The sequence below is a fragment of the Capra hircus genome, chromosome 18 (genome assembly GCF_001704415.2).
Source record: "Capra hircus breed San Clemente chromosome 18, ASM170441v1, whole genome shotgun sequence".
Lineage (NCBI taxonomy): Eukaryota > Metazoa > Chordata > Mammalia > Artiodactyla > Bovidae > Capra > Capra hircus.
Window position 1 is genome coordinate 12,077,622 of NC_030825.1, and position 27,331 is coordinate 12,104,952.

General features: G+C 54.2%; 2 protein-coding genes across 7 annotated transcripts in view; one reads left to right on the forward strand and one right to left on the reverse strand.

Moving 5' to 3' along the window:
- ATP2C2 (ATPase secretory pathway Ca2+ transporting 2) overlaps positions 1-1,629 on the forward strand; it is a 79,022-nt gene extending 77,393 nt beyond the window's left edge. For all 3 annotated transcript variants that reach the window (XM_005691840.3, XM_018061790.1, XM_018061791.1), the window contains one exon: positions 1,252-1,629. In XM_005691840.3, the coding sequence (XP_005691897.1) occupies positions 1,252-1,370 (119 nt within the window). In that variant the 3' untranslated portion in view covers positions 1,371-1,629. The remainder of the gene's footprint in view (positions 1-1,251) is intronic.
- TLDC1 (TBC/LysM-associated domain containing 1) lies at positions 1,405-27,002 on the reverse strand. Of its 4 annotated transcripts, none has more exons than XR_001919428.1 (8): positions 18,118-18,425; positions 16,809-17,039; positions 16,311-16,455; positions 12,446-12,874; positions 9,863-9,981; positions 8,213-8,392; positions 4,750-7,727; positions 1,405-2,592 (listed from the first exon to the last, which is right to left on the reverse strand). XR_001919428.1 is itself a non-coding variant. In XM_018061794.1 (8 exons), exons 2-8 carry the CDS (start codon positions 19,896-19,898, stop codon positions 7,614-7,616), a joined length of 1,371 nt encoding a protein of 456 aa, XP_017917283.1. In that variant the 5' UTR covers positions 19,899-19,921; positions 26,865-27,002; the 3' UTR covers positions 6,563-7,613. The 4 variants fall into 4 exon arrangements, 3 of the variants coding, with proteins under 3 accessions (XP_017917281.1, XP_017917283.1, XP_017917282.1); XM_018061794.1 differs by lacking the exons at positions 1,405-2,592; positions 18,118-18,425 and adding exons at positions 19,746-19,921; positions 26,865-27,002 and having other exon boundaries at positions 6,563-7,727; XM_018061793.1 differs by lacking the exons at positions 1,405-2,592; positions 18,118-18,425 and adding exons at positions 19,746-19,921; positions 24,089-24,196 and having other exon boundaries at positions 6,563-7,727.

Genomic DNA, 27,331 nt, shown 5'->3' on the forward strand with positions numbered 1-27,331 from the left:
GGCTGTGATGGGGCCTGTGTGACAGGGACCCCGCTTACCTGGAGACTGGACTGGGCCGGCCGGCAGTTCCTGCTGAGAAGGCCACACGTAGAGACCGCGGCCCTCCCAGTCCCAAGCGCACCTGCCCCGGGCAGAGCCCTGGGCATGCTCCCCTGCGTCCTCCCCAGGTTTCTGGCAGCCCCACCATCTTTCCGTGAAAGCTGTGCGAGGTGGCTGGGCCTCCTGTGCCTGAAACCCTGAGCGGGGGGAACAGAGAGGGAGGAAGAGGCCTGAGGAGCAGCAGTGAGCAGAGCCCGTGCGGGGAGGGCTCCGGGGTGACCACCGGCCCAGCTTTGCACTGGGGACCTCAGATTCCAGCAGGCAAGGAGGCTGGTGCGACTGCCAGCCCTGCCCAGGATCCGAGGACCATAAAATCATCGGTTGTGTCTAAAGTGGTGGAGACAAGGATGCTAGACACCTGGGGACTCAGTTTTTCTTCCCTGAAATCTAAAAAGCAGGGTCACTGGGAGTGCAGACAAAAGAAAAAAACAATGTTTTTATAGCTATTTCCATCCACTGGGAATTCCATCAGGTTATCTTGTGTAAAGAAGTGCGAGATCTGTGCCAGGCACCACGGCTGTCTCGAATCTTCGACAACAGGGAGCCAAGCAGAGGCTCGGGGGCCAGGCCACCTGGATGAGTCAGGGTGGGGCTGGACTGGGAGCCACGGTCTGGGGCGTCTGCCCCAGGAAGGCGCTCTTTACAGCCAAAGTTGGCAGGCCTGCTGCCCAGCTCTGGTGTTTAGTCGCTCGGTCGTGTCTGACTCTTTGCAACCCCATGGACTGTAGCCCTCCAGGCTCCTCTGTCCATGGGATTTTTCCAGGCAGGAATACGGGAGTGGGTTGCCATTTCCTTCTCCAGGGGATCTTCCCAGCCCACATCTCCTGCATTGCAGGCAGATTCTTTACCACTGAGCCACCAGGGAAGCCCAGATCAGAGCCACCTGCGCAGACCAGTAGGTCCTGGTAGAGCTGGCTCTGCAGTGTTCTGCATCCCGGGCTGGAGAGATCTCTGCCCCCTCGGGGGGCATGGACTGTCGGGCCCTCAGCTCCTGTGTCTTGGCCCCTCACCTCTGTCTGCAACTGCCCAAAACTAGAGGATAGAGCTCCGTGGCCACGCCAGGCATTGTGCCAATGCCGGGCATCAAGGGGCTAGAGACCAGAGGGTAGGCCGTGCACTCTCTGACCTTTTCCTCTTTTTGTCTGTTGGCAGATCTATTGCTTTTAACCGGATTGGCCTCGTCTGTGTTCATCTTGTCAGAGCTCTTCAAGCTTTGTGAAAAGTTCTGCTGCAGAGCCCAGAAGGCCCAGACCCCCCAGGAAGATGTATAGTGGACCCTGACCCATGGAAAGGCCCCTAAATCTCTTTTTTTATGTGACTGTGGCCCTCCGCCTGCCCCGTCCCTCCAAGAGGTGTCTGGGGACATGACAGCGTCAGGCCCGCTCACCTGGCTGTTCCTGGGGAACCGGTGGGGAGTGCAGGCCCAGCCCTGAGTCCTCGGTCCCCACGTGCATCCACCGCTCCGTGCTGCCAGGCCCCAGGCCGAACCGTGAGGAGCCAGCACTATTTATTAAATGACGGTGATTTTTATGAACCGTGTCTGGCTCCGTGTTTGTGCCATAGCTCGGTGCCATGCAGCCCCTGGCAGGAGGGGACACGGGGTGGGGGGCGAGGACGGAAGAGCAGGGGCAGGGTCTGGACTTCTGGTCACTCTGCCCGTGTCCTCATCCACAAAATGGGGGCTCTGGCTATCTTTAACGGTGATGCCAGGGGGCCCGATGATTATTCTGTTGGCTTTAATCCGCACTTACCTACAAGTGGCCAAGTGGGGAACGTACAGCCTTGTGTTCGTGACCCCGGAGCATGTGGCGAGAGCCAGTCACAGCCTGAGCAGCCTCAGCGGAGAGGCCCTGGGCTTCTGAAGCTGAGCAGGGTGTGACCTCTCCCCCCAGAACCAGGACTTCCCACAGCCTGAGCCCCAAGACTGGCTTTGTTGGTGGTGGGGTTTTTTTTGGCCACACTGTGTGGCAGGCGGGATCTTAGTTCCCTCAAAGGGATGGAACCCACGCCCACCACAGTGGAAACGCAGAGTCCCAACCACTGGACCACCAGGCGAGCCCCCAAGACTGCTCTCAGCACATGCCCACCCTTGCAGCTGAAAGATGGCAGAGAGGTCTGCAGCCAGGCAGAACCAACCACGGGGAACCAGAAACGGAACTCCACCTGCCGTGCAATGCGGCCACAGCTGTGACCCCCCCCCCCCCCCACCGACCCAGGGCTTTCCAGAGAAATCAAACCACAGGAGGAGAGCAGAGAAAGAGAGAAGGACATTTGTGTTAAGTAATTAATTAGCTCACCCGGTTGTTGGGGCCGGTGAGACCGACGTCTCCAGGGCAGGCCAGAGGCTTGGGCAGGAGTTGGCACTGCCCTGTCCCTGACCACTGGTCTGGGGGCTAGGCTTCCACTCTCTCACTGCCGCAACCTGACCTCCATCGCTGGCTGGGAACCGAAACCCTGCTTCACGCTGCTGCAGGCTGAGGTCACCTGAGGTCACTTCAAGTCAAGAAAGAGAAGGATGCATCATTACTAATAAAATTCAGAAAGAATTTTCTGATAACAAGAGAAAAAAAGAAAGGTCTAGAAATCAGAAAGGAAGGGAAATTATCCTTATTTCCAGGTATGCCGTCATACTGGGTGCAATCAACACAGTGTACACTTTAAACTGGACAATCTTGTATGTCAATTACATCTCAGCAAAGCTGGAGGGAAAAAAAGAGAAGTCACACAGCCAAAACATAATAGAAAGATGCTTTACAGTGCCGGGGGAAAATGTCAAAATATCTTAAAAAAAAAAAAAAAAAGCAACAACAATCCTTTGAAAATTAAAGCAAAATATTTTTTTCAGACAAAAAAAAAAAAAAAAAAAGACCCTAATAGCTACAGGCCTGCAGAGAATCATGGATAATCAGAAGCAGTGACCAGCAGTGGTTCTCGATGTGCGGTTCCCCACACCAGCCATCAGGAAGGATCAATTGGGAATTTATGAGCAATGTCAACTCTCGATCCCTACCCACAACTACTAAACTAAACTCTGGGGGTGAATTATATTCCCTCTTTTATATAAAAGTGTTCAAATGTAAATGAAAGTTTTTTCAAAAGAAAGAAGTCTAGGAATATGAACCCTAGATTTCATTCTGATTAACCCTACAGACAGAGGAGTCCATGGGGTCACAAAGAGTCAGACACAACTGAGCGACTAACACACCGCACACACACACACACACACACACACCCCTTAATTAGTTGTGTGATCCTGGCCAAGTCACTTCATTACAGTACCTTAACTCTTGGTGACTTAGAAATTATAACTGATAAAATGATAACGATAAAACTTATTGTGTCTCACTGTATGCCTAGAATTCTATCAAGTGGTACAAAGGAACAAAGGACTGTTCTCCAGGCATCAGGGTTGGGGTGTGGGGGCAGGAGGAAAGGCAATATAGCTTCTGGAGAAACCATCGACTATTATAGAGAAGATATCTCCCCAACGGCTCGTCGGGTGAAGAATCCGCCTGCAATGCAGGAGACTCGAGTTCCATCCCTGGGTCGGGAAGACTCCCTGGAGAAGGAAATGGCAACCTATTCCAGTATTCTTGCCTGGGAGAATTCCACAGACAAAGGAGCCTTGCAGGCTACAGTCGAATTGGTCACACGAGAGTTGGACTCAACTGAGCAACTAAACACACAGGTAGAGAAGAAAACTGTCCCTTTGTTCCATCATGAAGAAGTAACACATTAAGATCTTGGTATATATTTATATACCTCCCAGACATTTTACTATCTACATAAGCATGTCTTTTTAAGAAAAAATAAAAACTTGACTATTCTGTTTAAAAAAAAAAAAAGTGGAGGGACTCGAGGTGATCCTGATGTGGGCTCAAGGTCGAGAACCACTGAGTAAAAGAACTCAGCAACGTGACTGGGCACAAAACTATGTTGAAAGCCTCCCAGTATTCAGTCATTGGTTTGGGGGATGGGGAGAGCCCACTCCCAGAGCCAGCAATGACAACAAAGCTACATAGCAAACTTGGATGTTCCTGTTCTTCGAGAGGAGGAAGCAGCGTCAGCCAGTGTCAGTTCCGCCTACGTGCATCAGTGCATGTGGGATCTTACTTCCCCGACCAGGGGTCAGACCTATGTTCCTACAGGGGAACCATGGAGTCTTAACCACTGGACGGCCAGGAAAGTCCCCTATCAAACATTTTAGATGTAGTCAAAGTGCTACCAAAGGTCAGACAGAATTAAGCATTTGAAGGGGGAAAACGAAAGGTAGTAACAGAAATAGCTTTTACATCTTTTTATCATAAAAGTGAATCACTTTGCTGTACATCTAAAACTTAACACAACACTCTAAATCAACTACAGGTCAATATAAAGTGAAAAAATGTCAAAGAGAATCAAAAATTTTTAAAAAGGAAATACATTTTGGATGGAGCAAAGATTTAGGAGAAGGCTAGAAAGCACAGCAGTAGTAGAAAACGGTTTTTGAAAAAAAAAAATAGAAAACGGTTTTTGAGCAGCAGGTACACAAAAGCTAAATTTTAATAGTTGGTGAAAACATGGCCAATGGACACTCCAGGTCTCAAAGGTATAAACTGAGCTTGAAAGAGGTGTCTTAGTTTGTTAATATCTAGATAAAAAAGCACATACCTTTTGATCCAGTAACTTGGCTTCGAAAGGTGCATCCTCCAGACAGAACCACAGAAAGACGAGCATAAACGATGTTCCCTCCAGCGGCAAACAGTTCCAGACAGACCGTTCCCAAGCCGGGGATGGTTGAACGCCGGAAGGAATGGGGCATCCATCTCACGGGACGTCACACAGTCGGGGAGAACAAAGGGGGAGATACAGAGCCATTTCTACCCAAAAAAGGTGAGGGACAGGCCAGGGTGTGTAACACCTTACCTCTAGGGAAGAAAAGGCTAGAGGGGCACAGGAGTTAGGCTGAGCTTTCAGGCTACACTCTTTGGTATTTCGACCTCTTTTGCCACGTATGCATAAGCTAATCTTTTAATCAGAAAATATAGTGGGTCCATCAACAGATGAATGGATAAAGAAGGGGTGTGTGTGTGTGTGAGATGGAATACTGCTCACCCATAAAAACACCATGAAGTTCTGCCATTAGCGGCAACATGGATGGACTTGGAGGGCATTGTGCCAACTGAAGTCAGACAAAGATAAATACGGTCTGGTATCGCTTATACATGAAATCTAAGAAATAAACTACCGAGTCAAACAAACAAGCAGCAGACTCACAAATACAGAGAACAAACTAGGGGTTACCAGTGGAGCGGGGCAATAGAGGGGGCTGGGGGAAAATTATGGGGTTACAAAATCATGTGTGTGAGACTTTTGAAACTTGTAAAGCACCAGAGAATTTAAGCACTGGAGAAGGAAATGGCAACCCACTCCAGTGTTCTTGCCTGGAGAATCCCAGGGACGGCGGAGCCTGGTGGGCAGCTGCCGTCTATGGGATCGCACAGAGTCGGACACGACTGAAGCGACTTACCAGCAGCAGAGATTTAAAGCATCCTTCCTTCAATAGAAAAAATTTTCCGAAAAGTAACTATGATGGGAAAAAAGTTAACTACAGCCATGCTTTGAAAAGTTGTTTAAAAGCCATGTGTTAAAACGTTAACACAGTGCTTTTCAGCCCTTCCTTCCAGCACCTTCAGGGACCCTGATCTGTCTCCTGATAAGGGAGGGAGGCCACCTCCCATACAACCGGAATTTTTATCCCCTTTTTATCAAAGAACAAATTCCTCATGTGTTAAAGCTGGCACTGCAGGTTTCCCAGGCCCAGGAGGGGTGTGGTTCCTCTGGTCACTGGTCACTGTGCGCAGGCCCTCAGCTCATGGGGTCCCATGGCTGCCCCATGCCCACGTGCCCTTCACAAGGGCACGTCCCCTGGGTTACCAACCGCCTGGGCCGGGCACCTCCTCCCATCCTATAGTTGAGCTATCCTGGGAAACCATCAGGCCCCTGGGCATGACCTGCACTCTTGTGAGAAGAGGCACGAAGCAGGAAAAAACAGGCCCGGACACCTCCAGCCTCTCTGACAGCCACAGACAGTAAATGGTACTGAATGGACCTTTTAATATTTGTGAGGTATTATTCCACTGCATTTTTATAAAAAATCTGTAACAGACTGAAGACTCGGGGCCTAATTCTTCAGATTATGGTAAGGATATCTGAGGATCCTAACATCCTGTGTCTGCTTCCCATCAGTCAGGAAGCCACAGAACGCACCTGAGAAGCTGTTAAAACTGGCCCTTTTATAAGGAAAGTCAATCAGGACAGAGCATGCGTGTCACTGTTGCGAGCGTGCGTTTCCTTGTGAAGACCCGCTTGCAAGGCCTTCCGCTCGGGGCTCAGCAGCAGGTCTCATGAGCCTCCTGTAGAAAGCGCAGAGCCCGCAAGTGCACACAGCTTCGGTTCACGATGGCTTATAATCAGGGCCGACTCGAGAATAAGGCAGCATTTATTGTCAGATCTGCAGGACAGCGTGGAGCAGGGGAAGACAGAGGCAGGTGTCTTAGCTGAGCCTGCAACACCCCTGAGCTCGATTCTCAGTGTGTCAGGAGGTTCTCTGGGCCACCCCCGAGGGACGGGGCTGGACTGGACAGGGCCCAGCCCACCCACATCTCCGCTAGCATGGCAGGGTCACTGTTTACGGCAAGTCCACAAGGCTGCGGTACACACCATCCCCTGGGGGGCAGCACGGAGCGACTCTGGAGGCCAGGAGCCCAGGCCGGTCCTGTCGAGTCACTCGCCCCCAGCTCCTGCGACAGGCGGCACGTGTATCAGCACGACCCTCGGCCCTGAGTGTGCCCACATTTACATCAGAAACAGGACCGCCACGCTGCTGCTCTGCTCACCTCCTGGCTTCCCATGTGCTCCAAGCACAGACCCACCTAAAAAAGCTGAGAAAGGCCGACATCCAACCCTACTGAAGACCCAGGTCACTGTCACCTTCAAAATCTCCTATTTCCCCCATTAGTACACTGCTAACGCTTATTTTTTTTTAGAAATATAGAAATTTCGTATCAGAGGAAGTTACTCCTCAAAGCACAGGGATTCCCAGCTGAGCACCTCTGCCCTTGACAAGAAGAAATGGAGCCTCAAGGCTCTTAAATGGGGGGCCTGAGCAGAGGCCCAGTGACCCCAAGAGAGTGGAAACGACCCCCCCACCCCTACCACCACTGCAAGAACTCCAGTCCCCAAAGATGGCAGTTCCAGCCAGTCTCAACATCTCAGCGTCCTCTTTGGATTTCATCCCTAGGGCATGAGCCAAGTCTAAGGATCAGGTTGCTAGCTGTATGCTCGGGATTCTGGGGGAGACACCACCGCCGATGGACATATGGCAACAGGGAAACTGTACTCTGTGCAGACTGGGCACCGCCGGGACCGCCAGGATGTGACCCGCACGCTCTGGACCAAAGTCAGGCCTCCGCGGGACGCAGGAGGGTGGGCAGGCTGAGCTCTGGCTCCAGGGTGGCCTGCGCTGGCTGTCATCACTGCTCATCGGGAACCTCCCGGAGCCCTTCGCTGTGGCGGCCCCGCCCACTGGCTTCCAGCAGGGCCCGGGCCTCGGGGTCGATGTCCAGAATGCTCCTGGTTTTCCTGACCTTGGGAAGAAGGAAGGAGGGGTGTGTTCAGTGACAAAACCAGCCGGTGAGTCCTGCCGCTGGCACGTTTCTCAGAGCAGACTCAGGGCCCTACTGATGCCACAAGGGAAATGCAGGAGGCAGGGGCTCTGGCCCCGCCCCCACTGTGTCCCCCCGACCCTGGGAGGCCATCGCTGGGAGGTGACGCGGTGCAAGGAGGCCAACAATTCATTGTTGAACCCTGGATTCGGAAGGGACCCCAGACCCTCCTCAGCTTGCAAAGGAGCCCCTGTCCATCTGGGACCCCACCTCCCTGGGGTGGTTCTTTCAGGAGACCCCCCGCCCAGATCCCAAACAGGACTCCCCGCCCAGCTGTGCACCCACAGGCATTCCTCTGGCCAGCGACGGCTGCTGGAAACAAGTCTGGGAAAACCATCTCCAGGTGGAGGTGTGAAAGGTGTGCAAGGGATCAAGCCGAGAGAGAGGAGGAGCGCCCCCACGCTCACCGGCTCTGCCTTCGGGGCGTCTCCCACCGCCCACACCTCCATCTTCTGGAACTGGAAGTCCTCCTGGGCCGACAGCTGAGGGCTGCCGTACGTGGTGCACGTGGGCTTGGCCTTGCTGTGTCCTTTCCCGAAATCAACGTCGATCCACAGCCCAAAGTAACCGTGCTGTCCGCCCATGCCCTGCAGAGGGAGGCTCATCAGACTGCGAGGCCCACCCCAGCCCTCAGGCCACAAGGGCGTGTGGAAGTGAATGCAGCTTTCTTCTTCTTAACTGTGAAATGATATGGATTGGTACAAGTGAAGGGTCCCACTGCGGGTGCCTAGAACGCTCATCCAGGTGTCCTGAGTCCCACCCAGTGGCTCTTTCTCACGGGGCTGCGCTGGCAGGAAACACAGGTCAGGTCCTCCCTGGTGGTCCAGAGGCTAAGACTGCACTCCCAATGCGGGGCGGGGGCCGGGTTCCATCCCTGGTCAGGGAGCTAGATCCCACATGCCACAGCTCAGTTCGCCCACCACAACTGAAGACCCAGTGCAGCCAAACCAGTAAAATATCTTAAAAGGAAATGCAAGCGACAACAGAGGACAAAAGAAGGCAGCCGATCAGACCCAGACGCTGCAGTCCGTAAAATGAGGGGAGGGGTCCACCCAGCGCTTGAGGCCGGGAAACCTGTGCCCGGGCCCCAGGCCCCAGGCCCCTGTGCTGGAGCAGGCGTGCAGGGGGCAGAGGAGGAAGCTAGCTGGCTCTAGGCGAGAGGCCAGTGGGAACAGACCGCTGTTCAGCCTCTCTGGTCCCCTTCTCCGGGTGCCACCTCCACCGTTGCCTCTACCCCGGGGCCCTGGGGCCCGGAGTTAACGCTGAGCAAGGGACCAGGGCGGACACCAGCCGCACTCGGGGGCCGCCTCTCCCTGCTGGCCGAATACTGACCCCCTGAGGCCAAGACCCTCTCCCCTGTCGACACCAAACTGCCCTTTCAGAAGGCGTCTCGGGCTGTCGGGGGGCCCGAGGGAGCCCCAGAGAGAACCGGGGAGGAGCTTGGGGCCCGCTCCACACCGCCGAGGTTGACCCACCTTCCCCGCCCCTCGGCGCTGCAGAGTCAGGACTGGGAATTTCCCAAGAGATGCTTTTTGTTAAGCAGCGGGGAAGAGGAGGAGACTGGGGCTGCCAGGAGACGCCTCTCGCACCCGGGGTAAGCATCTGTGCGGGTGCCCATCCCAGCTCCTCGCCCAGCCCTGTCCCCACCGTCACCTGCGGGCTTCATTCCTGCCCGCTTCTTCCTGTGGCCGAGTCCAGCCTGACAGGTCCAGGGAGCCTAGCCCTGCCCCCGGCACGAGTGCCAGGACGGCGTCTCCAGCCACAAAGACCACAGACCAGCCACTTGATGACCTGGAAACTGGCGGAGCCCTTCATCCACACACAAAGCCCAGAAACGCCCCAAAAGAGGCCCCGTTTTCCGAGGGAGAAGGTCGGTCCTGGCTGTCGCTCCCGGCATCAGCACCCCGAGATCCAGGCAGGATGGACTGGACACCACACGCTGCCTGACGAGTTGGGCGCATGCCCCAGGGCACGTCGGGGCCGGGGCTGGCACCGTGGGGTGGACGGCACTGCAGGGCCGCGCCGCGCCCCGCCCCCGCCCCCGCCCCCGTCCTTACCAGGCCGTTGGGGATGGTCTGCTGCCCTTGATTCAGGTACATGTAGTGGTCGTTGTAGCCCGTGCAGGTGTACACGGCCATGCTGGGGGAGATGGAGAACAGGAAGCACCTGTCGTCCCCTGAAAGGGAGCAGAGCGCAAAGGAGCCAGATCACCCACCGCAGCCGGGCACGGGAGGAGCAGGAAACGCAAACAGGCCCGCTCAGAAGGCCGAGCTGGAGAAGCTTCTCGGGGTCCTCGGTGTGCAGGGGTTGGGGGGGGGGTCCCACACGTAGGGGCAGAGCCCTTAGACCAGCGGGCGGATCCCAGACCCACGGCTGCCCGGGGCCCGTAGGATGAGCTGCGGCTGGGAGGCGAGGGTGACCACCAGAAGGGAACATGGTGTCTGCCTGCTGGGGATGCTGCCCCGCCTCCCAGAGTCAGAAAGAGCACAAAGGGCAGGTGGTTAATGCGGGCCCCAGCTGGGCGCCCGCATGGCCTCAGGCATGCCATCCAGAGAACAGAGGATGCCTGCAGATGCAGCTGGCTGGGCAGGGGCCGCGCCCAGGGAGAGGCGACCCTCCACCTTCACCTGGGCACAGACATAGGCATGCTCTGCCCGGCGGAGGTGCAGTCAGAGCTCCAGAAATGAGCAGCCCTCCACCCCAGACTCCTTCCCCGCCCCCATGCACTTACTGAGGGGCGGCGACAGAGGGCGCACACCCCCACCCCGGGGAGCTCCCAGCTAGGTGGGGACCAGGGACGTGCCCCACAGCCGTGGGACCTTCACCAGAAGCACTGCCCCACCCCGGTGACGGTGTGAGGGCACCTGAGAAAGGACCCAGCTCCGGCTCTGGGGCAGGGAGCTCCAGGTAGCAGGCGGGGAGCCCAAATGTGGAGGGAGGACACGAGGCGGGCGTGGAGCCCCAGGAGGCCTTAGGGAGGACAGCCCTGGGTGGCACGGAGTCAGGACCCGCGATGCTCAGGCCTCCCCTCCAGATGGACCCTGGAGGCCTCCACGGGGACTCAGCTCCTCTGAAACCAGGAAGGACGGCCTGAGATGGAGACGGCCGGGTGAGGGCCCCTCCGTGGAGGAGGGACCCCCGCGGGGACGAGGCAGGCCTGAGGGAACAGTGGGACCCCTCGGCTGTAGAGCGAGGTTTGTGGGTGCTGGAGTTGGGGGGAAAGGAAGGTGAGCCTGGGGAGGCCACCGGGACCGGGAGACACAGGGCTGCCCTCCAGGCTAAAGACTCAGGCTTGAGTCCATGTGCCCAGAAGGATGGGTCTCGCCTCAAGTAACAGCCTGGTCCCACCCACAGCCCCGGGACCATCACTTCACCTGCTGGTCCCAAGGCTGCCTTTCAGCCAGGGTTCCCTGGCTCCCGGTGCTGGGTGAGGTGCCGGGGCCACAGAGCATGGACCCCACGCTAGTCCATCCTGGGATCCACACCCAGAGGGAAGGGCGACCTGGGGAAGATGACCCTCCACTCCAGGGCGCACGGCAAGCACCGAGGAGTCACATGACCTACAAAGGCGTCAGTCCCACGGGGGGCTCCTCACCCGACTCCCACCACCACAACACCCCCCTTCACCCCACGGTTTACAGGCTGCCCTCCCCATGGTTCTGGGAACCCCACGCCCAGAGAGGGTAAAGCACCCCGCCCAGGACAGAGCCGGACTCTGCCCAGCACTGCGGGCCTTTGGCTGCCCCTTGGCTGGCAAAAGCGGAAACGAAGTGACCCTGTGGGTGTCACGTCTCCTCAAGGCGCAAATACTCGAGATGACTGGGGGACCAATAGATGAGAAACGCCCAGGATGTGAAAGGCATCTGCAAGGCTGGGCTGCCCCCTGCCGGAATCCTGGCAGAAAGAGCTCACGTCTGAAAACCTGGTAACTGCTCTTTCCCAGTTCTTCAAGCAGAGGAATGAATGCTGCTCTCGTAAATGAAAGCTGGAGACACAGCAGAGCTGAGCGCTGGGTTAATACGAGAGGAGCTGGAAGAAGTGCAAGTCTCGTCCAGATAATAATGACTCTCGGGGCTGTTCTTCCACGTCCTCGAGCAGAGCCTCCAATCACAGAGACCCAGCTTTTCGCCCCCAGGGACCCCTCCCCATGATGCTGTGACAAGGTGGGCAAGCGGCTCTCTGTCCCTAACCATGTGTACCGACAGCGGAGCCAGAGCTGGGCTCCTGCCGTCCTGCTGCAAGTTTGGGGTGTGGGTGGGTGTCGGCTGAGGGTGCTGGTAGGGCCGGCTCCCCAGTAAAAAAAAACAAACCCTGGGCACTGACGCTCTAACACAGCCCCGCTGGATAGCACTGCACCATTTAATGATGCTGAGCTGCTGTTTCCTGGCCTGAAATCCGGGGGTGAGGACACCTGTCCGGCTTCCCTGACCCAGCAGCCAGAGGCTATGCAGAAATGCGTGAATTTAAACCTCATAAACACCATGCTTCCCCATCCTCCCAAACACATCTAGAAAAAACTGCTTGGGGAAGGAGATGGAAGAATCAGCGCACACGGGCTGGCGGGCTCAGAGGTCCCCACGTGGCGGCTGAGGGACCAGAAATTGCCAGGAGTGCTGCGCTACCAACGTGGGGCTATTCACCTTGAAACTGAGGCTTGACTTCCCAGGAGCAGGAGGCGAAGCCCCCGAACACGTGCCCGTCGCAGTCCTCCAGCAGCACCAGGCAGGGCCCTCCGTGTGCGATGCGCCCGCAGAGCTGGGCGAAGCTGTTCCCGTGGAGCTCAGTCGCGAAGAGCAGGCGCCAGCGGAGCCGCCGCTCCTGGGGCAGGTGCGAGTTGATGTAGATGACGGACAGGACATCCAGGATGCTGGCAAACTCCCGCTGAGGGTCCACCTGGCGCTCAGGGACCAGGGTGGCCAGCTCAAGGGACGAGCGCAGGAGGAGGAAGCCCTGGTGGATGACCAGGCTCAGAAACGTGGCCACGTGGTGGGCCCGGAACACCCAGTCCTCAAGCACGGCCCGGTCACAGTCATGGTCCAGCCACTGAGGGCCCAGAAGCTTCCCGCCACCTAGTGGAGGAGAACACAGTGCTGGGGGGTGGGGGGCAGTGACATCTCCTTCCGTCTGCTTTCCTGAACCTGCTCTGTCCAACAGGGGAGCCACACATGCGTTTCGTCCACATCGAGATGTGCGGTGACTGTCAAATGCACACCCCGTTTCAAAGACTTAGTGTGGAAAAAAAAAGTGTAAAATAACTCGTGTTTTTTTTTTTTTTTTAACATTGCCAAGGTTAAAGTATATTCTGAAAATTTTCTTAAAATTAATCTCACTTGTTTCTTTCTGCTATTTTCATGTGGCTACTAGAATATTTAAAATTCCACGTGTGGCTTGCTTGCAGTTCACATCCTACCCCTGTTGGACGGTGCTCATCTAAACAGCTCAACATCAATGCCCTTATCTTTTCTCTGCATTCCCAGCTGCATTTCAGAGGCCCAGGAGACAGTTACACCCTCCCCCTGGGGCCCCAAAACTCCCCAGCACCCCTTCCTGAGAGGGCTGGCTGCACCGAAGCCACTAGTTTAACAAAGCCATCTGGGAAGGACTCAGACACCCACTGCCCTCCAGCGACGTCAGGCTGGCGGTGGGGCAGTCGCTAAGTCGTGCCTGACTCTTTGTGACCCCGCGGACTGTAGCCCCCACCAGGCTCCTCTGTCCATGGGATTTCTCAGGCAAGAATACTGGAGTGGGTTGCCATTCCCTTCTCCAGGGGATCTTCCCGACCCAGGGATCAAACCCTGGTCGCCTTCACTGGCAGGCGAGTTCTTTACTGAGCCACCAGGGAAGGCCCACATCAGGGTAGAGGTTGGTAACGTCCTGGGCACCCCTCGATTTATCTGGGGAGAACGGGTTTCATTAACTACGAAACTTAAAACTTAAAACTGGTTATGCTTCACGGTGCTAAGCAGCACCTATGGCTCTGATCTCCATCTCTTACCTACTAAGAACAGAGGTGGCACAGCAGTGGCACCAGAAGACAGACCAACGGGACTCCATCCAAACATGACGGCCTCATACATTCACAGCAGATTGTCTTACTATTCTTTCCAAGTCCCAACTATCTTGCTTAATGTTTCAAACTCTGTCTAGAAATCCAGCTTTATAAGAAATCAGTAACACTTTTATAAAATAAGTCAACTTGGTTTTATACGTCAACAAAGCTACAAGATTCACCTCAAGGCAATTTTAAATTCCAAGTAGACTGAAATATATACTGTTTCTCCGCCAACAACAGCAGAACATGTTCTTCTCCAGCAGGTCTGGAATAGTCTTCAGAACAGACCATATGTTAGGCCATAAAGCATGCCTTGACAAACTGAGAAGAACTGAAGTCACATAATGTATGCTCTTCAGTCACACATAATAAAATTACAACTCAGAAGGCAATTTGGGAAATTCACAAATATGTAGAAATTAAAGAGTATACCTCTGAACAACCAGTGGGCCAGAGAGGAAATCATGAGGGAAGTCAGAAAACACTGAGCTGGATGAAAACAAGAACACAGCATAGAAAAGTGATGCGAGTCAGCTGAAGCAGCGCTTAGAGGGAGATGCACAGCCATAAACGCCGATACGAAAAAGAAGAGCGACCTCAAATCAATAACCTAACCCCTACCTTGAGAAACCAGACGAAGAAAACCAAACTAGACATCGGAATCAAGATGCCAGAGTAACAGGACACGGAGCTCACCTCTTCCCACAAAGACATCAAGAGCACATGTACAAGACTCCCCCGGTGCCCAGCGGTTAGGAGTCTGCCTGCCAGCGCAGCAGACATGGGTTGGATCCCTGGCCTGGGAAGATCCTACGTGACCCAGAGCAACCAAGCCCACGCAGCACACGCACTGAGCCACGCGCTCCAGGGCCCGCATGCCACAGCGACCGAGCTCGCGTGCCACAGCTACTGGTGCGCGTGCCTGGAGCCCACATCCTGCAACCAGAGACGCCACCACGATGAGAAGCCCACGCGCCACACGAGAGAGCAGCCCCACTCACAATTAGAGAAAGCCTGCACTCTGCAAGGAAGACCCAGTGCAGCCAAAATCAAGTAAGTAAAAAAAGAAGACATCTACAGGCCGTCCTCAAAAAAAATCTCCAAAATATAAATGCTGGAGAGGGTGTGGAGAAAAGGGAACCCTCCTACCCTGTTGGTGAGAATGTAAACTGGTACAGCCACTATGGAGAACAGTATGGAGGTTCCTCAGAAAACTAAAAACAGAGCTACCACATAATCCAGTAATCCCACACCTGGGCACACACCCAGACAAAACTACAGTTCACAAAGATCCATGCACCCCAAGGTTCAAGCAGCACAACAGCCAAGACGTGGACACAACCTGAGTGCCCAGTGGCAGAGGAGTGGATAAAGAAGACGTGGGGCCTACATACCACCGAATATTGCTCAGCGATAAAAAAAGAGCAAAGCAAGGCCATTTGCAGTAACATGGATGGACCCAGAGATGATCATACTGAGTGAAGGAAGTCAGAAAGAGAAAGACGAAGTGTGCTATTACTTATACATGGAATCTGAACAACGACACAAGCCAATACGCCTGTGAGACAAAAGCGGACTCACACTCACAACAAACAGATGCGTGGCTGCCGGCGGGAGAAGACGGGGGAGGACAGATTGGGAGGGTGGGGCTGTGCGTGCGTGCGTGCACACTTGGTCATGCCCGACTCTTCGCAACCCCGTGGACTGTAGCCCACCAGGCTGCTCTGTCCATGGGATTTCCCAGGCAGGAGTACTGGAGCAGGTTGCCATTTCCTCCTCCAGGGGATCCTCCTGACCCAGGGATCGCACTGCGTCTCTTCTGTCTCTTCATTACTGCGCCATCTGGGAAGCCCGAGGTTGGGGTTAGCAGATGCAAACTATTATAGATGGAATGGGATAAACAACAAAGCCCACTGTAGAGCACAGGGAACCATATTCAATATCCTGTTACAAATTATAATGGAAAAGAATATATTTAAGTCTAAATGAGTCACTTTGCTGTACAGCAGAAATCAACACAACACAATCCACGACACTTCAATTAAAAAAAAAAAAAAAGGAAAAACCAAACTAAATTTAAAGGAAGCAGAAGAAAGGAAATAAAAGACTTGAAGATAAATAAAATAGAAGTTAGACAACAGAGAAAGTCCACAAAACCAAAAGCTGGCTCTTTGAAAATAACAAGAAGTGAACACAACTTTAGCTAGACTGACCCAGAAAAAAAGAGAAGGCTCAGATGACTAACATCAGAAATGAATGTGGAGACGTCACTACGGACCTGGCAGAAATTAGGATTATGAGGAAATACTATGAACAACTGTATGCCAAGGAAGAGATAATCTCAATGGTCCTCCAAATTTGGAAGACGCACTCACTGACTTTAAACTTTAATACAAGATGGCGTGGAACCACTCTCCGACACCAAGGTCTAGGGACTAGCGCGGGGCACTTGCCTTGAAGCCTCATCTCGGAGCACAGCTGGGCAGCCAGCACCTGCACCCTGGATGGGGAGCCTGGGGGTGGCTTCTGACTCCAGCCTCGCAGCTGCCGTCTGTAGTTTAGCACGTGTACCACAGAGCCAACCAAGTCCTCTGTAAACTTGGAAGATCACAATTTCACCGTTAATTGCACCACCATCGTACCTCTGACCTACATCAGATCAACATGGAGAAGGGCATCTTGTCTCACTAAGGCCAACGTGGTGGACCCCAGGGTGGGAAGAACCACGTGACTTGGGTAGTTATTCAGCTTTCCAACGATGCCCTCGGCTGGTCTAGTTGGCTGATGCCTCTTTGTCCGGGAGTCCTGACCTCAACCGGTTATGTGGTCCAGGGCCCCCCAGGGGGCACTTCTGCACAAGGCCTCCATCAGCTGCTGCACCATCCTGAGCCCCCCACCAAAGGCCACCAACACTGCCTGGGGTGGCTGCGAAGTGCCTGGTGGCCTCTCACCTTGTGGACATCTCTTGCTTTCACGGGACCTCCTGAGGCAGAAATCATGTTCAGGATCACAAGACTCTTCTCCTCGGCAGTTCCTTTCAACAGGTGGGACATGGATGCTGTGAACTGTTCCTGGGAGACGCGCTCGCTGGGCCCCTTTGCCTTCCCGCTGCCATCCACCCTCCGCATGCCCTCGAACAGTCTGGTGACCATCTCGGAGGGAAGAGCGTCCCCCACATGGCCCTGCAGGGACAAGCGGGTGAAAAGCCCAGACAGGGTGCAAGTCAGACGCGGTAGGATGACGGGAAAACAGCTAAGGGACCAAGACCAACCGCAGAGAACCTTCCCGGACCCCTGGTGCACCATCTCTGCCCACTGAGGGTGTCATACCACCCCAGGACCCACACACCTAACGTGTCCCAGCCTGTGGCTCATCTGGGCCATCAAACTCTTCCGTCATCAGTCCCCATCCTGCCCTCCAGACTTCCCAGTCTCCCCAGACTGGCCATGTCCTTTCTGCCTCTGGCCACTGGCTGCTTTTCACTCTGCTAACATCTTCTCCATTCTAGTTCCGGCAGCTGTCATTTGCATATCTGGATTTATTTCCACATGGAACATACGGTCTGTGTAGTGCTACACTGGTCTCCTCTAGATTAGGGACCTCCAGATATATTAACTATCCATCCACATTCTTTGTGCTCAATATGCACCGGAAAGTGGGGGAGGGATAACCTGGGAGGTTGAGATTGACATATAAACTCTACTATATATCAAACAGGGCTTCCCTGGTGGCTCAGACAGTAAAGAATCTGCCTGCAATGCAGGAGACCTGCGTTCTTTCCCTGGGTTGGGAAGATCCCCTGGAGAAGGGAATGGCTACCCACTTCAGTATTCTTGCCTGGAGAAGTCCATGGACAGAGGAGCCTGGTGGGCTCCTGAGCGACTCACACACACACGTATATAAAATAGGCAACTAACAAGGAGCTGCCGTATAGCACAAGGAATTCTACTCAATCCTCTGTAACGACTTATATGGGAAAAGAATCTAAAAAGGAGTGGGTGCACGTATTTGTATAACTGACTCACTTTGTTGTTCACCTGAAACTAACACAGGACTGTAAAGTCACCAGATGGGCCAAAGATGTCTGTGATGTTGCTGCTCTCTGAGCACCCAAACGCATGTGGTTAAGAGCCCCACAGAACGGGGCCCAAAGATGGGGAAGCGGGCAGTCTTCACTCCTTGTCAGGTGCACCCTGACCCTGAAACTTCATTATTTTTGGCGGGGGGAACAACAAAATTCCTAGGACAACAAACACTTACGAATCCTGAAGGCCAAGGTGGACTTGAGACTTGGCGGTTATCAGACCCACAAATACAGCCTGGGCAGCCCATCACCCATTGCAAGGAGAAATCAGGGGACGGTGGTGCAAGAGACGGGAAGCAGTCAGCCCCTCTGGTCAACCGCAAGTGGGAAAAGTCCCTGAACAGTGTGAGATGAAGGCAGAGTGGAGCAGCTGCCACACTGACCACGGAGCCCACAAGGCTGATGCCGGGAGCCAGCACAGGAGATCCCACCCACGACAAGGTCATGCGGAGAGGCCTGATGGGCAAGGCAAGTCAAGTCTCAAGGGGTCCTCTGTCTGAGCATCTACCCCGAAACCAATATCTGTGTGTTTGCTGTCTGCTATACTATAGTTTTCTGACATTACCACCTTTCTCTGGAAAAAGTTAACTCAGAGCTCCAACAGTCTCCTGCATATAAAAAGAATGTCTCGGTTTAAACCCCTCTGATGGCTTTCTAGCTTATCTGACCGGTCTGCCCGGACTTTTACAACTTGTGGATTGTTTACAGCCCCCAACCGTAAGAGGCACAAAGCTTAAAACATCTTAAAGATATAGAGCCTTTTAGAGCCAAGAATTAGTTTGGGGAAGAGTTTATTGAGTTACTGTTTGCCACCAGGCCTCCATATCCTTTATCTTTTAGGCACCTGGGAAGATATTAATCAATGTAAACGGGATGCAGAAATAGGAATATAGTAGTTTTTGATGTTAGCAATACTAGACTTTTGAGTTAATGAATTTTCTCTTTGTTATAAATCACTGTACTTCTCTTCCTCTGTTATAAATTGTTGTGTCCTTGCTATGTAAGAATGTAACTTTATTTAGTGCTTTCTGAAAGTAGCACCAGACTTTGGGAAGAACAACACTATTACCCTTATCAGGAAAGGGCTGTAAAATGCTAATTGGCCTTCCGGCCAGATGATGTAAATCACCTAAGACTTGTGTATACAACTAGGTATGCAGAGAGAAAGCCTGGTCTCGATAAAGAGTCAGGGCTGCTGACGCTGCATAATTTTGTATTATCCATTGATCTCTATGTAAAATCAAATGTATAAAAGGCCTTTCCGGACAATAGAGGATGGGTCTGTCACTGGAAAGACTGGTTTCCCCCGTGTCTTTTTTTCTTACTCCTTTTGAGGCTGAATTCCCTTCTGGGGCGTGGAGGCTCTCTGTGTCTACTTACTTGCCCTGGCTTCTAAGACCCACGAGAGAGGGAGCCTAAGGTGGGGCACCCTCCGCTATTCAAGTGGGCGCCAGTGGCCTAACGTAGATGGTGCAGGTTCCTTGTCTTGGAACTTTATTAGCTTTCTGCGTAAACCAAGTTATTCAGCCTCTCTTCTCCACTAAATTTTCCTACTACACTATTTCTTCCTAATCTCTGTTTATATTTCTAAATAAATAAGTTTTTCCTCACCACGCCGTCCCCCGCTTCAGTTACCCTGGATCCACCGGGGCTGGACCCCAGCAGGCTGACAGTCGGTACTATCTGTTTCTTCACAGAAAACACATCTCTCTGTGTTCCCACACCTGTCTTACAGGAACTGAGGGTCAGCAGCAGCCTGACTCCTGCTCCAAACTAAACACGAACTCCCAGATGTTACCCTTGCCTTCAATGCCTGCAGAGAGAAGGATCTGGGCGAGGCACAGGAGCCAAGCTTCTCTGACGACAGAGCATCGAACAGCCTGTTGACCTCGGCCTGCTCCGTGGGGAGAAACCGCGAGGAGCGCTCCTGTCCTGGGTGACTCTTGCTGTTCCCCATCTGTCCCTGCGGCTGGCGGGACTCTGCAGGAGAGAAGTTCACACCCGTTAGAGACAGAAATCAAATATGTATAGGTGGCTCAGCTGGTAAAGAATCCGCCTGCAGTTCCGGGGACCCAGGTTTGATCCCTGGGTTGGAAAGATCCCCTGGAAAAGGAAATGGCAACCCACTCCAGTATCCTTGCCCGGCGAATCCTACAGACAGAAGGAGCCTGGTGGGCTACAGTCCATGGGGTCGCAAGAGTCGGACACACGACTTAACGACTAAACCACATATATATTTTAACTATTTTGCTGTTTTATCTTATTTTATTGCCCCATGCCATGTGGGATCTTAGTTCCCTCACCAGGGATTGAACCCTTGCCCCTTGCATTGAAAGTGTGGCGTCTTAACCACTGGACCACCACGGAAGCCCCAAAATATGTCAATCATAGAAAATAAATGTCAATAATTACATGGTCAAGGTAAGCAACATGGATTTACTTGCAAAACGCAGCAAAAATGCAGACCTATGTAGTGTTTCGATGTGGTAGAAATTATTATTATTTTTTTTTAGTTGCTCAGTCGTGTCCGACTCTGTGACCCCGTGGACTGTAGCTCAGCAGGCTCCTCTGTCTATGGGGAGTCTCCAGGCAAGAATACTGGAGTGGGATGCCACTTCCTTCTCCATGGGACAAATTAGTTGATACAAATAAAATGCGAAAACTCAATCAGATTCCTCTGACTTCTCAAAGCCTGCTCATAACTGCTAACCATCTGGATTTCTTTGCTCCAAAATAGTTTCTAAGCTAATGTAACTAAAAGGCAGAAAAATCAGGATTTTAATCAAAATATTCATTTTTTTAAAAACCTGAGTTGAAAAAATAATCTATAAGGGTGGATGATTACACATAATTAAATAAAATCAACACATTGCAAGTATCACCTACAGAGCAGAAGTGCTGTGGGACACGTTCTTCCTTTGTGATCCTGGCTTCTCGTGGTGGCTGGGCAGCCTCGGGCAAGCGACCGAAACTCTCTGCACCCCAGGTTAATAATCACAGCCCAACCTTATATGAATGGGATCATGGCGCATGCTGGCCAAAGCTGTGAGAACCCAGCCCAGGCCTCATCTCTGGGAGGGATACTAAGAGAGGCTGGCACCCAAAGGCAGGTGGCCCAGGGGCTGCAATCGGGTCCCAGACCTCATTATAGAAAGGGGTCCAGCACCATCTGATCCACGGATTCAGACAGAACAGCATATCCGAGATGAAGCAACCACATAGGGGGCACGGTACCACAATTTCCTAACTCCTGTCTTTAGATTTCATGTGGGACCCACCATGGTCAAACTGCTGGGGAGAGGGGCACCCCACCAAAGCAACAGCCCGTAAGTTTCCCCCAGGTCACGTGGAGGGGGCAGGCTGTCCACAATCCAGGTGGAGCATGGATCACAGACCTCAAGAGGAAGTGGGGTGCACGTGGGGCCTTTCTTCTTACTGAAGTGAGATTCACACAACAGCACAAAATGACCCATTTCAAAGTGAGTGATTCAGTGGCATTTGGCACACGCACAGCGGGGTGAGACCACCACCTCCATCTAGACCCAGAACATTTCCATGACCGAACAGAAACTCCACGCCCATTAGTGGTCACACCCCATTCCGGGCTCCCCAGGCCCTGGCAACCACTAACACACTGTCCCTGTGGAGCTGCCTATTCTGGACACCTCGTGTAAATGAATCATCCAACACGTGGTCTTTGGGGTTTGGCTTCTTCACTCAGTATAACATTTTAAGGGTGCATCCATATTGTAGCACGAATGGGACTCATTCCTTTTGATGGGTGAGTAATACTGCAGTGTATGAAGATACTGTGTTTGGCTTATCCATTCAGCTGTTGATGGACATTTGAGCTATTTTCTATCTTGGGGGTGCTGTGAACATATGTGTACACGTACTTGTTCGAGTCCCTATTTTCAGATTGGGGGGGGTGAATATACCTAGGAATGGAATTGTGGGGTCGTATAATCTGATGTTTATTTTTTGAAGAATTACCAAACTGTTTTCCGTTTTATATTCCCAGCAGCAAAGCATGAGGGTTCCCATTTCTCCACGTGCTCGCCAACATTCTTCCATGTTTTACTCCCTCCATTGTGGGGCAGGGGAGGGAGTTTCCAGCACAGGGCTCCTAGGAGGAGCTCCAACACACTTGGCCGCTGGAAACGGGGGCTTACACAATGCAGTTTGGGGCTGTTGCTCACAGTCCATTTGACCTAAATGCTTCCACTGCTCAGCTTTCTCAGCAGCTTATGAGCCGAAAAGGAAAGCCTTCGGCCCCCGGCTCGGGTTCCAGTCTGCGAGAGGCTTCCTTATCTCTGAGATACAGGGTGCGGCGCCAGCTGGTGCCTGGTCTCCCTCGGGGGCACAGCCCAAGCGGCTTTGCCAAGGCAGACCCGTCCTCTTTGTCAACTCTTCTAAGAGCCCAATAAACCACCTGATTGCGTAGGACGTGCTGAGATGAGCCATCTGCACTGTTCTGACCAGGAAGGGGGCTGTGGGTTATTTTGGGACCCCACATGGTGACCTGATCTGCCTGGGGTTTTGCTTCTGCTTATTGCTACCTCCGCTTTGCTTATGTTACTGGTAAATCACAACAGCTTTAGTCAAAAATATTTTCAGATTCATACCTTCCCCAAGCAGGGAAATTCAAGATTTCTCTCAAGATCTCTGTTAATTGATCAAATCACCGAAAACTTATCCCTCAACCTTCCCTGCATCCCTATCTTGTTATCCTGCTGAAATCTTGAAAATGCAAGTGTATAAAAATACACCCTAGGAATTCCAGTTTGTTCTCAGGGTCTTCATATCAAAGGTCATCATGCCTTTTCACTTCCTCTAGAAAACCTGAAGGTTTGTGACAAGAGAAGGCCCATGACTCCTATGCTGGGAGAGATGACTGCCTTCTGAACACCTGGGGGGTTTTTGAGATGTGAGCACAGCTCCACCTCAGAGCTGGACCCTCCGGGCTAGCTAACAGCTGTGCCCACCCCGGTGGGCTCCCAAGGCCGACCTGGCAGATGCGTGTGGTCCACTAGGAACGTCAGATGCCAGACCCCATGAGCAGTTCCCTTCGGTCCCCCGTCTGGCTCGGAGGGCCCTCCTGTCTGCCTCTGCACACCTCACCATCTCCTCAGCCTCAGGTTCCAAGACTACCCAGCATTCCTGACTTTCAGAGAACTGACTGTTGCCCTGAGGGACACAGACCCCTCCTTGCTCACTCTGCTTGGACCCCACCTCCACCTCCCACCCACCCCCAGGGTCATGCCTGACTCACTTACCCGTAGATTCTGAAAATCATAATGGAGACTCTGCCCCACGGCCACCTGGCGGCCGGCACCCGAGCCAGCCTGGCACATGTGGACACACGGACACACTGATCCAAGGCCTGGCGTTCCTTGCCCGCCCCTCAGGTGGACAGCCCGTTCCCCACCACCTCATGAGATCCTGGGTGCAAACTGCAGGAGGCCGGCCTGGCCCGGGTCCCCGGCATTCGGCCCCCAGGGGACACACTCCAAGGCCCCAGGCACTCAGGGGCCCCTTGGATCAGTGCCCTCAGTTCACCACCCGTGACCGGCCCCTCCCCACCTCTGCACCCCACAGCTCACGGTGCCTGGGTCCCCAGGGAGAGCTGATGGGACAGGGGATCCAGCTGATACCACCTCCAGCCCCTTCAACGGTGATGCCTCTAAATGCCGCACCTCAGATTCCCCACATCCTAGGAGAGCGGCCTTCCTTCTCAGGACCAAGGAATCGCTCTCTCAGGGGCCACCAGCCTCTTTAAGGAGGACAGCTGGGGCTGGAAGGCCACTGGCCCATAAATGCCTCTCCTCGGACGTCCCCTTCCACGGCTGAGGACCCAGTGCCGCCGGGGGCTGTTCCCCCAGGTCACGGGGCCCGCCGCCTCCAGGATGCTGGCTTTCCTGACACCGGCACGGGTATCTAAGTCCTTCCACAGAGGGCAGCATCGCCTGGGCCAGGCCCCATCAGAGGGAAAGCAGACAGAAGCCTCAGACAGGGCCTGCAGGAGCATCCCGTCCAGCAAACGCTGCGGAGACCTGCGGGGAAGGGATGAGAGCACACAGGGGGGTGGCGAGAACGTGTCCCGAGGACACATTCTGGCTGGGTTTCCAGCACCCAGGGGTGGCTCACCCAGGAAGCAGACACAGTGCGCGAAGGTGCAGGGCAAATCCAGGGTCGTCCAGGCGAGCTCTGGCGTGGGGAGGGCGCCTGAGGCAGCTGCAGAGCAAGACTGGTGCTCCTCTGCCTCTACCCAGCCCCCTCCTCGGACCCACCAGAAACAGGCTCCTCCACTGCTGTCTGAACACCGGTGGGAAAGGACCGAGGCTGGGCGAGGCGCCTGCAGGGAGGACCGGGGCGGGGGGGACGGGGGAAGAAACGTAAGGAGACGTGCAGCCCGTGGCGTGGGAGCCCAGGGCCGCGCCTGGAGGACATGCCAGGAAAGGCCCAGAAGCGGGGCAGCCGGCAACACTGGCTTTCCTTCCAGGAAGAGGGCGAACGGGGTGTGGCAGCCCGGAGCTGGAGCCACAGGCCTGGAGTCAAGAAGAGCTGGGAGAAGGGCAGCCTCTCGGGCCACGCCCCCTCGGCCCACCAGTCTGGGTGTCCGCAGGGCACCGGTGAGAGGACGCATCTCAAGACAGCTCTAGGAGGCTTCCCTGGTGGCTCGGTGGTGAGGAATCTGCCTGCCAATGCAGGAGACACGAGTTCGATCCCTGATCTGGGAAGACCCCACATGCCGCGGAGCAGCTAAGCCTGTGCACCTCAACTACTGAGCCCAAGCTCTAGAGCCAGGGAGCCGCAGCTCCTGAAGCCGGCATGCTCTAGAGCCCACGCTCCACGAGAGAAGCCGCTGATATGAGAAACCCGAGCACCAGAACCAGAGAAAGCCCCCGCTCGCCGCAACTAGAGAAAACCCACCCAGCAACAAAGACCCAGCACAGCTAAAATAACATAAATAAAAGTGATAATAATCATAAAAACTGGCTGAACGACTGAATAAGTGAATGCAATTTGAAAAGAAAAGACAGCTCTAAGGACACCCCACCTCCTGCTAAAAAGGCCCCCAAAAGGCAGGATGAAGTAAAGGCAGTGGTACAGCGTTCCCAAGTTCATCCTGCCTGGACGCCATCACCTGAATCAGGCCTGAAACCTCTTCAATTAACTTTGGGGAGGAACTGAAGGCCTTCGATGCGTCCTTACTTCTCCCCAAAAGCACATTTCTGAACTTTCGTTCCCTGAAATGGTTTTCTCACAGGATGGTCCTGGGTGCACCTTGATACGGGCAACAGACTTTTTTTTTTCCTGGCAAGCTGTGCATAAAACCACCCAGAACTGGCCTGAGTCTCCCGCAGGGTTACACAGCTCATGTTCTCTGTCAAGGGGACACACCCAGATGTTCCTTTAAGGTTGCTAACCCCGGTGGTTCTCAACTGGGGGTGGTTTCCTCTGCCAGGGGACAGCTGGCAATGATGTCTGCTTGTCACAGCCAGGGAAGCTGTGGTTCTAGCCACTGCTGCCATCTAGTGGTTAGAAACCAGCGGTCCTACTAAATATCCTACAATGCACTGGACAGTCCCCACAACAGAGTACCCTGCCCCAAATGTCAGGAGGGCTGGGGATGAAAAACCGGTGGTGCGGAGGGGCAGAGCAGGACAGTCGGCACTGGAGTGCGCTGATCTCCACAGCGCTTGCCTCTCTGGACAGGGGATGCAAAGATGTATAGATCTGAGCTCAAGTTCTGACATTGGTTGGTGTGACTGTGGGCAAGTAACTAAGCCATTTCCAGCCCTAGTAAAACAGGGAAAGTGCCTCCAGTTCTGTAATGAGGAGGAGGGGGGAGGATTAAATGAGGTAACACAGGGCATTTAACTCAGCTTTCTGGAGGCCAGAGGAGACACATGAGCTCAAAGCAACAAGATCTGAGACCTTGAACCCAGATCTACGCATCTGCCTTGCAACAAGGGGAACAGCCCAGCTTGGAAGAAGCAAACCCCTCAGTGCTGGGGAGGGAGCCAGGAGCTGTTTTTCCTGCAGAATGGACCAGAGTAAACTGGCTGGCATCCAAGGATGGCTCAGACGACTCTTTTCAGGGCCTTTCTGAAGGTTCCCATCCTCAGGAGACACCCTGGACTCCCCACCTCCTCCAAGGGAGCATGGTCCTGGGAGCAGTCACCTGGCCCTCAGTACACCCTTTCTGGGAAGACTCCAACCACCTCATCTGCATCAAGCTTTGTTTACATCCCAGAACCAGCAGCCTTTCTGGGAGGGGTCAGCTTGAGCCTGGGCCAGCTGCTGGCTGCACAGAGTCCCTGCTGGCCGGAAGGTGACCTGTCCCGCTCCTGCCCCATGCTAGCCTCCCTCCGTCCAGGGAGCCCCAGTGACTGATCTGCAGGGGGCACTTTCTCCTCCTCTCCCCGCTGCCCTGAATTTAGCCGTCAGCGTCACTCTCCTGGGACAAAGCGAGTAGGTTGTGTCCAACTCAGCACACACTCCAGCACAACCCCCTGCCTCGCCTCTTCCCGAAGATGCTCCGCAGTTCTTCCCCCATCTACACAGCTCTTTCTCGCTCTCCCTTCTGACAGCTGGCCTTCACCCTGGGGACCTTCCGGCAAGCATCGGCCTAGAACCCTCTGACCTCAAAGACGTGAAAAGTAGGAGTAATTCTGTGCTCCAACTGACCTAGCGGGGATATCCTCCCTCGCAGTTGTCCCCCTATCACTCCCCACTCCACCCCAAGGCAGAAGCACCAGCTGCCAGGAAGGGTCAGGGCCCAGGTCCACGGCGGCACTAACTGCTCCCGGGACGAAGGTCATCATCCCCAACGCTTCGCTGGTCAGGCTGCTCCCACTGGGCCCCCAGGCCGGTGACCTTCCCCTACCCCCAGCCTCAAGTCCACCGCTCGGCTCACCGAGGTCCCGGCCCTCCTGCCCAGAGTCCACCGATCTGCCTTTCCGGTTGCAGTCCAGATTTTCGTCTGGAGCGGCCCAACCCCGTTGCCAGGCGACTGCGCTGACAGACAGCTCTCTGTCCCAGTCGCAGGAGTGAAAGTCTAGGGGGTGGAGCGTGATAAAAATCCAGCCAGTGGATATGCACAGAAGAGGCGAGGGCGGGGCCGTGGGCGGGGCCAGATGCAGGAAGAAAGGAGGTGGGACTCCCGAGGTGCCGCGCCGGGGGAGGAGCTGGGAAGCGAGCTGGAGGCGGACTCGGGAAGAGAGTGGCTGAGGGCTGAGGGGAGGAGCCAGGGAAGAGCACGTGGGGAGGGCGGGGTTTCTGGTTTCTGTGGGAGCAGCGGGGGTGTGGCTGGGATGAGGGCGGAGCTGCGAGAGACTAGAGAGGGCCCCAGGGAGCCCCAGTGAGAGGCAGGTCACCCAGCAA